This window comes from Gouania willdenowi, chromosome 15 (genome assembly GCF_900634775.1).
Source record: "Gouania willdenowi chromosome 15, fGouWil2.1, whole genome shotgun sequence".
Lineage (NCBI taxonomy): Eukaryota > Metazoa > Chordata > Actinopteri > Blenniiformes > Gobiesocidae > Gouania > Gouania willdenowi.
This window is the reverse complement of record NC_041058.1, coordinates 7,473,163-7,485,308: the sequence shown is the minus strand read 5'-3', so window position 1 is coordinate 7,485,308 and position 12,146 is coordinate 7,473,163. Positions and strand designations below refer to the sequence as shown.

Genomic DNA, 12,146 nt, shown 5'->3' with positions numbered 1-12,146 from the left:
GACACACAAATTACAACATGATACAAGATCATTTTTTATCAAACGCAGCAGAGTAAAAGTCCGTCTGTGTGTCCCCTATGTGTGGTGAGATTAAAACATATGAAGCTCTCGTCCTAGTTTCCGCGTAAATATCCAAATATCAGACAAACATCACCAGATTTTATTTTAAAACAGAAAAATCACTGCTTTTTTGGTTTTTGATTTTTCCATTTTCCTTCTTTTTCTATTTTTTTTAATTAGGTTTTGAAACAAAATAATCAAAGAACGAAGGGTACACGGATTGTTGTTGATGTCAAAATTCACAATTTTTGTGAATTTGAGACATCCAAATTCAGGTGTTTCCATTACCATTTTTTTTTTTTTTTTTTGTGCTTAATTGTTTTTGCGCATTTCCAAGGGAAACGTAGTAAACAAAAACGTACTCAACAAAAATGAACACTGATTGCGTCAACAGCAAATATGACTTAACAACTGTTACTTAGGAAATCCACTTTGATCTCCTGACATGTTTCAACTGGCAACTGCCAGTCTTCGTCAGAGGCCTCTGCTGATCACTTTGATGTTTCCTTTGATGTTTCCTTCACTTCTGCGTAGTAATTCCAGCAAGGTTTTTGTCTGAATAAGTGAAACCTTAACATATTATTCAAAAAGAAGACAAAAAGAATCTTGCTGGAAGGACTTCTGTCCTGACAATCACGTAAAAGACCGATGAAACAAGACGTTACAGCTGTTGTATTTATTTTGCATAATTTTGGACAAGGTGACAGACAGAGGGACAGACATGCAGGCAGAAGACCAAGCAGACAGTTATAGGGCCAGTTAGACAGGCAGTCAGCCCTGGCATTTTGCTGCAGATAAGTAAGCTATCAGAGGAGGGGGATAAATAGCAGAGTAAAGATTGGTCTCGGCCCCCTCAGAGAGGAGCGGGGGGCCACAATGCAGGCGTGGTGGGCAGATAGCCCCTGCTCTCATTATACTCTGCCTAATCCAAAATGATGTTTACTCAGAGAGAGAAAGAGAGGGAGAGAGAAGGGCCACGCTTATCGAAGCCCTGCACAGTCCTCCAAGTGTGTGTGCAAGAGCATGTTCATATGTGCATGTGCGGCCGTGTGTTCGTGCGAGCGTGCTGAGATGAGCCTATTCCAATGGAAAAAGGGATCAGGAGTGTCTCCAAGGCGGACTCTGTTGGCTAGAATGTCGATGCTTATCACACACCGGCTGGCTCTCCTGGCAGAAGGCGAATAGGCTATCTAAACTGCCTATCCTCAGCATGTGTATTTAACCACAACGGCTCGACAGATTGATCATTTCAGGATTGCTATTAGTATTAACCTCACTATTAATACCTCATGCTTTCAGAAAGCCTTGTTTAATCAGATTAAAGAAAAGTCTGTATGAAATGCTGTTTTTAAATGGAAATGTTAAGTTGTTGGATTCTTGTTTTTCTTTTTGTCTTTTTTGCCTTCCTATCGTCTAAATTTAGTGATGTTACATCATTGTGTAATAGTAGTCCTGGACCAGATCTTCGTTAGCAGAATATTATTTCCTCACGTGTGTGTGTGTGTGGTTCCTAAACTTTTTGGGGCAGTGACCCCATTTTGAGATCACAAATTTCTGGCGTTTGTTATACTGTGTTACAAATACACAGTAGTCGGGATTAGTGTGCGTGATTAGTTATATTTGAGAAAATGTGTGTGGTAAAGAATAACAATTAAATATTAATAATAATAACAATACAACAATAGTATATATAAATAATTTTAATGAGTAATTTGTTATTAATTACTAGACAATTCAATCCCATTTTAATTCCAGGTGCCCCACATGGGGTCACGACCTCAAGTTTGAAAAACACTGCTATACTGTAGGTATTTTGAGTCACTAAATACGAGTCAACAAGTTGGTGCAGCCGTTATTGTTATTGTATGAATAGTGTTAATTTTGACAACAAATTTCTATTTAGTTTTAGTTGTAGTTATAGTCTTTTGACTAAAATGACATTAAGATTTTAGTCGGCTAAATCCGTCACAGATATAGAATATAAAGCATAAGAGTTTATACATTTTTTTTTTTAAAGATTGAATTACCATTGATCAACGTGATATTGGGTGTTATTAATGTTTGTAAATACACTCATACCACATGAATATGACGAAATTATAGTTTCATTTTGATTAGTTAACAAAAATATCAACATATGTTGATATAATATTCATTTTTTTTTTAAATTAGTCATAGTCTAGTTATTGTCACAAAATCAACACTGTTAGACACACAACAATGAAAGATGTGTGGCTGAACATTTCTGTTTTAATATAAAACATTTAAAGCCGTGTTTAGGGGGAAAAAAGGAAGAATTTTGGGGAAAATGGGTAATGTACTGCTTATGTATTATTACCCAAGTTCTTCAGATGGTTTCTTCTCTCCTCAGAGGGTTTGACATTAATATGTGTTCAAACATATTGTGCAATATTACAGACGTGTAACTAAGTAATTCTTGTAGACTTGTGTATTTATTTACGGCAGTGGCTATCTGTGCGGTTGTCGTATCAATATACCAACATTCTGTCCATACGCAGCGCCCCTATTTGGCCAGTTTAGGTCACGTGATAGGTCAGTCATTGGCCAGTTTAGGTCACATGATAGGTCAGTCATTGGCCAGTTTTGGTTACATGATAGGTCAGTCATTGGCCAGTTTAGGTCACATGATAGGTCAGTCATTGGCCAGTTTTGGTTACATGATAGGTCAGTCATTGGCCAGTTTAGGTCACATGATAGGTCAGTCATTGGCCAGTTTAGGTCACATGATAGGTCAGTCATTGGCCAGTTTAGGTCACATGATAGGTCAGTCATTGGCCAGTTTAGGTCACATGATAGGTCAGTCATTGGCCAGTTTAGGTCACATGATAGGTCAGTCATTGGCCAGTTTAGGTCACATGATAGGTCAGTCATTGGCCAGTTTAGGTCACATGATAGGTCAGTCATTGGCCAGTTTAGGTCACATGATAGGTCAGTCATTGGCCAGTTTAGGTCACATGATAGGTCAGTCATTGGCCAGTTTAGGTCACGTGATAGGTCAGTCATTGGCCAGTTTAGGTCACGTGATAGGTCAGTCATTGGCCAGTTTAGGTTACATGATAGGTCAGTCATTGGCCAGTTTAGGTCACGTGATAGGTCAGTCATTGGCCAGTTTAGGTCACGTGATAGGTCAGTCATTGGCCAGTTTAGGTCGCGTGACTAAGACTAAACCTTATCCTCAGCCTGACCCTAAAAATTGTTGCAATATTGGGTTATAACCTAACCCTAAACCTAACCTTAAGATACTGCGTACGTGTACTTTGGTAATCGTACCAATAGCACCGGGGGTTGTCGGTACGGCAACCGTACAAATAGACACTTTCTTTATTTATTTTGATCATCAAATCATAAATGTAGAAAAAAACAATGCTGCTATTCTTAATGTTATTGATATTACTACATTACTACTATATGATTGTTAGATTTAGCTTTGCTTATGGCATACAGTAAATAGCTGAAGCTGACCTCTCTAACACACACACACACGCGCACACACACACTGCTCTTATAAACTGTCTTGGCTGCTGGGGGTAATCCCGGCCTTCACTAAAGTAGCCGTGTGAGAGAACAGATTGTCAGTTGATCATGGCGAGCAGAGAGCCTTATCCCTTATTGGATCGGCCATGGAGGAGGCTTAGGAATTATCTGAGACCTCGCTTAATGTGGAGAAGGATCACCATGAGCCCGAAGACACACTTGGCCCGAGGCGGGCGAAAGACGCCGTGTGTGTGTGTGTGTGTGTGTGAGAGAGAGAGTATGCATTTATGAGTTTAAGAGAATCACACAGAGGTGTGTGTGTGTGTCAGAATGTGTTGTTGGTGCAAAAAGTCAACATCACAGCCCACTTAACCCCATCTTGACCCATCTTTCTCTGCCTTTTTTTTTTCCCACCTTCCATTTCTCTGCCTGCTGCACAGATGTATTGTCTTCCTATTCTTTTCTTTTGCTCCCATTCTTTCTATTTATTATCTGCTCATATCATTTTACTGCTCTTTTACAATTCATAGTTTCACTTTATTTCCTCATCACATCCTCTCAAATAGCATCATGCAGCTATTCCGTCCTCAGCAGGCTGCCCCGTCACAAGCTAACCTAAGAAATGTGAAAACACAGGCTTTTATTCCTTCTGGAAATCAAATAGAAACAGAGCTAAATTGGTCTGCTTCAAGATATTCATTAAGTAACATTGACTTTGGTGTGAAACTCATGGCCCAGGGGCCAAATCCGGCCCTTTAAAGCATCCAATTCGACCCGTAGGAGAAAATGACTGAGAAAACATGAATCATTGTGTAAATGAAACTCAGTAATATGTGCAATGGCTCACAGTTTTCCCCACAGTGCTTATATCGCGTGATTGGAGTCATTTTTAATGTCGATTTTTACAAAATCCTTAAGTTTTTTCCTCAAATTATTACATAATATTTCTCTTAATTAATTAGAAATTTCTTAGAAATCTAAGAAATTTAAATTAAAGATCCTGTTGGGACTGATATCTATTACATATTTCTTGGATATGGTCAGTTTCTTACATATTTTGTATTTTATGCATATGTAGAAGTGCAAACGAGAGCAGGGGTTCTCACCCTGGGACCCACATTTTGCCATGGTCAATAAATCGCGACCCACTTTTTTTTTTTTTTTAGAATTCACCCAAACAAATTTAGTTTAAAAAAATAGCTGTTGAAAACACATACTGTATGTAATGTTTTTAAAAACATAAATCTATATGTTTTCCTGTGCAACATGCATTTCTCAAAATGCCTGTCAAAAGAAAAAATTCCAGCATGAGAAACATAAAGCTGATATCCAGAGTTTCTGAGAAATCAATGTTTATGTATGATTCTTTTGAAATGTGAAAAAAAACCTAACGAGTCTTTTACTATGGTCTACTGCCGTTGGTCATTCATAAGTCCCTCCTTCGTCCTATAGTGCGCCCAGCCAATAGGCTTCCACTTCCTGTTTTTGAGACTGTCAATCAAAGTGAATGCGGAACTGTGCACGAAAACAAGCAAACAGGTAAATATGATTTTAGCTCTTACCTGACCCATAAGCCTATATCAATGCGACCCGATGCAACCTCGTTATGTTCCGCAATGCGCGTGCAGAAAAGTAGAGGCGTGGCTTCTGGTAGATTGCAGAGGCAGGGGGAAGAAGTGGAGCTGTTGTGGGAGGAACATCAAGACGTCCTCTCAGAAACTCCGGATATCAGCTTTAATATTTAGATACTGTATTTTTGACCAGCTGTCTGTGATCCACCCAGTACAGGTCCGCGACCCACTTTTGGGTCTCGACCCACCAGTTGAGAAGCACTGAACTAGAGCACAATAAATTTGAAACTTTCTAATTTTCTCACAAAATAGTCTGTGGCCCACTTGAGATGAAACTGCTCTGTATTTGGCCCCTGAACTAAAATTAGTTCCACACCCCTGACTTAAATGGTCAAAGTAGGGTTTTTATTAACAGTTATCTGTCAAATAAAAGTCTTGCCTCTAGTACAGTTAGCTTAACTTGGCTTAGTTAATAAGATAGCACGTTAGCACCTGGATCCTCTTTAGCTGGTAACTCTTTAGCCAATTCCTTTACTGCTGTTTGATAATGACGATAAGGATATAAGAAGACCTGGCTAGAAGGTCCTCACATGTGATTTAATGTGTTACTTTTCTTCACCGTCACTGCAGGTCTGTGCTTGGAAAAGCAATAGATGGATAATTCCTACATCTGCTTGTGATTTACCAACAGCTACTGAAGCCAGATTAGTCGGACATACAGTAAGTTATGGGGTTCCCAGGTTCAGCAGCAGGTCAGCTCAGTAGATGCTATGGTACATGTTTAGCTTGTTTAAAACTATCTCTCTGGATAGCAGTGACAGTTTAAACATTGATTAGTCATATGGTAAATTGTGTTATCCCCAAATGCTTACAGCATTATTTACATTTATTCTGTAATTGAGAGTGATGAGGTCGTGGTGCCAAATATTCCAGATGACTGAAATGCAAAAGGTGATCTACCTGGAAAAGTTCTTCTTCACAGGGTTTTAAACAAGCTGACAGTGTCACACACACAACGAAAGAACAAAAGGGTCGTGTGTGTTTTTGTTGTCATTTGTGTGTTTTGTTTTTGTCATTTTGTACAGTTTTTTATGTTGTCTGTGTTTTTGTTGTCTAATAATTTTGTTATTGAATATTTTACTCTCATTTTGTACATTCCTGTTGTCATTCTTGTGTTTTTGGACTCTTTTGTGTAGTATTAGCACTCTTTTTGTGTGCTTTTCTGTCTTTTTGTGTGTAGCTTTTTTTTTTTTTTTAATTCAATTTGCTCATTTACTTTGGGGGCTGCAAAAAAAGGGTTAAGTCAAAGAGGAGTTTATAGTTATAGTATAGTTATAGTTTCCTATTCTGGTGTGATGATGGCCATACCATGTTAATGCAAGAGAATGAAGGTAGATTGCTGTATGTATACAATAGCTAATAACTATAAAAAAAATATATCTTCCTCCTCCTAAAAATACTTTGATCCGTTGAACTTCATGTTTGAGCACAAGTCGTAAAAACTAGGAAGAACAGACGACTTGAGGTGAAATCAGACACTCCGACCTTCACGGTTTTCACACACAAAGAAACTCAAATGGCGAGATTTAGCTCCTGCGTCAGAAAACAAAACGGCAGCACAAAGACGCACGCTTTCCCTGCACACACCTGCACTGCTTCCTCTGCTCATCTAGTAATTGAAGGTGAGAAATAATTTCATTATCCTCAGGAAGAGTAATCTCCTCTACACTCCTGATCCCTTCATTTCCTACAGTGCACATCGACCTGGAAGGCACACACACACACACACACACACAAAACCCCACTTTCTGCATAGTTATCACACAAGTATATGCACACTTCACACGTAGACACACACACACACAGACACACTCAGCTCGTATCACGATGGGCTATTAATGTTATTGGAGTTTAGGATTAACCATCAGATTCACATATGCTTTACAAAGCTTTATTATTCAGCGCTGACTTGTTCACACACACACACACACACACGTAGCTTTAAATGAAGAAACGTTTATCTATAACTATGTTGGAGAACAAAGGATGGACTTTGCGTGACCCAAATTCAAATTACTGTAGCTAAATTACACTTTTGGAGTTGTTTGTGTATCATCCTAGAGGGACCGACAAGTTTTTACTGCTTCAAATAAAATCCTCATGTGAAAATTCACAGTAATGTTTGTGTTTCCATCTGCATGTAAAGGTGCATCGGCCATTGTTTGTTTCTAACTGCACAATCAGACTCGCATTAATGTTGCATTACCACCCTCTACTGTTCATCATCTGCCCAAGATGTTCAGTTTGACCCTTTGTGTCAAGTGTCACTGGTTGATGTGGAGGGGAAGGGTCTCCACTATCCTTTCAGAGGGGCAGAGGTTTGTGTTGTGATGCCATTATGTTTCATGTGAGCACACAATCAGAGAGAAGAGGGGTCAGTGCTGATGGAAGGAATAGGACACGCGTCACAGTATAGTTTAATCATGTGGCCGCTGCTAATGTAGCAGAAAAGTGAAAAATGTTAATGTTGCATTTAACAGGAATAATCTGTCTTCAAACCAGGGGTTCTCTATCTTGGGGTTGTGTCATGAGACATTGGGAGAGGTTGCCAGATGCCTTCAAGAAACTAAGAATATTTTTGGAACAATTTTAGCTAATTTTTGTATATTTTTACCCTTTTTCTGCAACTACACCAAACTTGGCATATTTTAACCTATTTTCATCACTTTTTTGCCATATTTTGCTCCTTTTAATGCATTTTTGCTACCTTACTCCCTTTTCCGCCACTTCTCTATCAAATATTAATGCCTTTTCTGCACATTTTTTTCCATTTTCAAGACAATTTCGGCTCTTATAAACCTTTTCCACCCCTTTTCCTACCTAATGTTGCATAAATTGACCCATTAATGTCACTTAGTTTGAACCTTTTTTCACCATAATTCATGGTTATTTTTTGAAGATTTAACCACATTCATGATTTGTCATGCTCATTATTTTCCAGTTTAAACTAATTGTTTCGACTTTTTAAATTACATTACCCCAATCCCCCCCTCCCCCCATTTCTTCCACTTTTAAGCCAATATTGACACTTTCAACTCTTTTTGCCACTTTTTCTGTTCATTTTTGGTCATTTTAAGGTGTTGTTTGATAATTCATAGGACAATAAAAATCACCCTAATTCAGTGTGTATGCGTGTGTGCGAGGCAAGAGGATGTTTCTTTTCCTCTAATCAGAACATTATTATAGGAAAGAACAATGGTGTCTTGTGTGTTGTTTTTTTTTAGTTTTTTGCCCTTTTTTTGCCCTGTTTTCTCTAATTTTTTTTTTTTTTTTAAGTTGTGTGGGTTTTTGGAGTCATTTTGTGTGTTTTTGTTGTTCGTTATTTTTGTTATTTAAATTTTTTCTTGTCATTTTGTGCTTTTGGAGTCAATCTTCTGTTTTAGACGAGTCAGTGCTGATGGAAGGAATAGGTCACGTGTCACAGTATCATTTTATCACGTGGCTGCTGCTGTTTTAGCAGAAAAGTGTTACTCACTAAAGTTGCATTAAAAAGGAATAATATATCACAACTTAAAGATTTGACTTGTTAAAGGTGTTATTGGATGATTTATAGGACAACACAGGTCAACGCCAGACGTGTGTTTGTCATAAACGTCACCAGGAGGACAAATGTTATCAGTGCCAACACTGTAACACATTGCAATTTAAAGTTATTGGATGGAATTCAAAAAGTCACCCTAATTCAGTGTGTGTGTGTGTGTGTGTGTGTGTGTGTGTGTGGGTGAGAGGCTAAGATGGAGAGGATGTTTCTTTTTTTTCCTCTCTAATAAGGAATTGGAATATTTGGACATTTTATCAATAGACATTATTAAATCCGGCTTGCTTGAGCTAATCTTGGCAGAGCGGAGCATGAAGGTGTGAGAGAGAGAGAGCAGTGATGTCAGCCCCATGAGGTGATGAGAGACCTCCTGTAAGCTGCTTATTATATTGACTACCACCTATTCTCTCTCCACCGTTATCCCCCGCCCCCACCTCACCCCTTTTTTCCAGTTTTGTCTCGTTACTTCGCTCATTTTCTCTCTCTGCGTTCATCTCTTACTCTTGCTTTCCATATCGTCTCATTCTGCTTTTTCTACCTCCAATAAATCTTTCATATAGACACATACGAACACGCGCACGCACACACACACACACACAGACAGCGCCAAGGCGAACCTTCTTATTGAAAGCCAGAAGCACGAGAAAAAAAAAAGACAGAAAAACCTGAAGTTTTATTCAAATGGGTGTTTACTTCTTCTGCTGCCAAGATGTGTTTGCATGTGTGGATGTGAGTGGTGGGGAAAAGCAGCACAGAGCGTATTCTAGTGTGTGTTACATGCACAGCAGAAGGAGAAGGGCTGACAGTAGGTGATAAGCCAGACAGGCCTGCACGCTGTGATTATCACCCACTGGACCCTATGTCACACACACACACACACACACGCGCAGATGCTGTGCCCAACGAGAGTGTGTAGCGAGGATTTAGGATACGCAGGCAGGCAGACGAGGCGGAGAAACCTTGGATCACAGGAAAAGCTGGAAATGAGCAAATGAGCAGAGGCTGGAAAACACAATGCATCTAATCATGTTTCACTGAACGTTTCATTCATTTATTTCTTTATTTTATGTCTTTAAATTCAAACACATGTCGCTGTATTTTGTGCTGAACACGTGTCACTAATTGTGTTGTCGTCCTCTGCTGATTCAGGTGTGTGGCCGTCAGAGGAAGTGATGGCACATTACAGTCTGCAGAAACGTCACATGTTCAAGTGAGTCACCGCTTTTTTTTTAACTAACACAGTTAAAATAGAGAATAGAATACACCTTTATTGATCTCCAGATCTCCTTGATCTCATTCAATGAGACCTGAGCATATTATTTCAAAAAAGAAGACAAAATGAACTTGCTCGAATTCTAAATCTATTCTTTAAGCATCATAAAACACAAAATCTTATGATTTACAATCGTCTCATAACTATGAGTCACGATGGTGCAATAAGTAATCCAAGGACAGAAGAGTCCAGTGATATAAAGCAGGGGTTCTCAACCTTGGGGGCGGGAACCTATTTGGGGAAGCGAGACACTGGGAGAGGGTCGCCAGATGCCTTTAAGAAAATAAGAATTTTTTTGAATAATTTGAGCCTATTTTTGCTTATTTTTACTCTTTTTCTGCAACTACACCATTTTTTTGCTCCTTTTAATACATTTATTACTCCCTACTTCCCTACATTTATTACTCCCTACTTCTCCATCAAATTTCAATGTCTTTTCCACTTTAAAGACATTTTTTCCACCTTTTTTCCCACCTAATATTGCATACGTTGACCCATTATTGTCACTTTTAACTTTTTTTCACTATATTTCATGCTTATTTTTTGCCAATGTAACCTCATTCACGATTTGTAATGCCATTATTTGCCAGTTTAAACTAATTGTTCCTACTTTTAGGCCAATAATAATGCTTTGAACCCTTTTTACCACTTTTTTTGGCCATTTTTGGCCACTCTAATTTGCAACTTTTACCCAATTTCTGTGTTTTTTTAAAAATCCCATTTCACCACCTTTTCCTCCATTTTTGGTGACTTTTAACCCACTTTTTTTCTGATTAACTGGATAACAGTGGATATTATTCAGATAAATTAATAAATGTGGTTATCACAGATTCATAGAACAATGAACTGGGGGGTCCTCGGTCTCTGGCACCTTTATTTTGGGGGTTGCGGGCTGAAAAGGTTGAGAACCACTGATGTAAAGCATATTCAGAATAGTTACTGAGTACCGAGGAACGTCACCCCATTGGAAGAAGGAGTTATTGACTATGTTGGCCAGTGATGGAAGCAGATGAATAAAAGGTCTGCGTTTTCCCACTAAAACTCCAAAGCTGACAGTTCCTGTGCTTTCCTGAAAGCACCACAAACTTAACTGTGACCGGGAGCTTTTGCTCGGTAAGTGCTGGGTCTTTGTGTCAAGCTGCAGCACTCTGCGGCTTTCTGTGGCACGCTGTGTCCATGTGCGCTGCTCTTTTCTCCGCTCCCTCGTCTGCTGAGCGTCGGCCTACCCTGTGGCACGGGGCTGAAAGGCACGCAGACACTTTTGATTTCCACTCAAGGTGGAACGGCACCCTTTGATTTCCTGTTTTAACATTCAAGAGGCGGGAGGCGAGGAGGAGAGGGGTATTGATCAGAGCCGCATGGTGAAGGTCAGCGAGGGAGGGAGGATGAAAGAGGACAGGGAAAGAGATGGAGGGGAAGAGGGATGAAAGGAGGAGGAAGAGGATGGAGAGAAGGGTTGAATGAGCATTCAAACGACAAGTGTGTGTGTAGGTGTGTAGGTGCACACCCATGGATTTCCTGCTGTTCAGCTTGTGCTTCTCAATGCTCAGGATTCAACTTTCAAGCTAATAGTTGAATTGATATTCCCTACCCTGCTGTGCCTTCTACGTTGTGTACATAACTGTGTGTGTGTGTGTGTTTGTGTGTGTGCGCGTGCGTGCGTGTGCGTGTGTGTGTGTGTGTGTGTTACAATGCAATGAATGACTCCCTGTCCTGCTGTCTGTCTCTCAGGGGAGTGGTGTGTGAGTTAGGAGGAGGTATGACTTGTCTCGGTGGACTCTTGGTAAGTTTGACACACACACACACACACACACACACACACACACACACACACACACACACACACACACACACACACACACACACACACACACACACACACACACACACACACACACACACAAACACACACACACGTCCTGTGTCAGTGTATTTTACCTTCCATAAAGCATCAACTTTATAAAATAAATCTGAGATAACAATTCACCTGAAATTGTCTAGAAAGTGGACAAAATTAACTTTTCTTTTCTTTGTTTAACTTGATTTAATGGAATGATTTAAATAGCCCTAAATCACTTCCTCGTCCCTTTGTATCGGCCTCTTTACTTCTACCCCACATGCTGCAATACCTATAGATTAAATTCAATCC

General features: G+C 39.5%; 1 protein-coding gene across 1 annotated transcript in view; it reads left to right on the top strand.

The window, feature by feature from the left end:
- The window catches only part of camkmt (calmodulin-lysine N-methyltransferase), a 125,319-nt gene that overhangs the window by 78,052 nt on the left and 35,121 nt on the right, over window positions 1-12,146 (top strand). Inside the window, exons 5-6 of the mRNA XM_028469640.1 lie at window positions 9,874-9,934; window positions 11,729-11,780. Coding sequence (XP_028325441.1) covers window positions 9,874-9,934; window positions 11,729-11,780 — 113 coding nt within the window. The remainder of the gene's footprint in view (window positions 1-9,873; window positions 9,935-11,728; window positions 11,781-12,146) is intronic.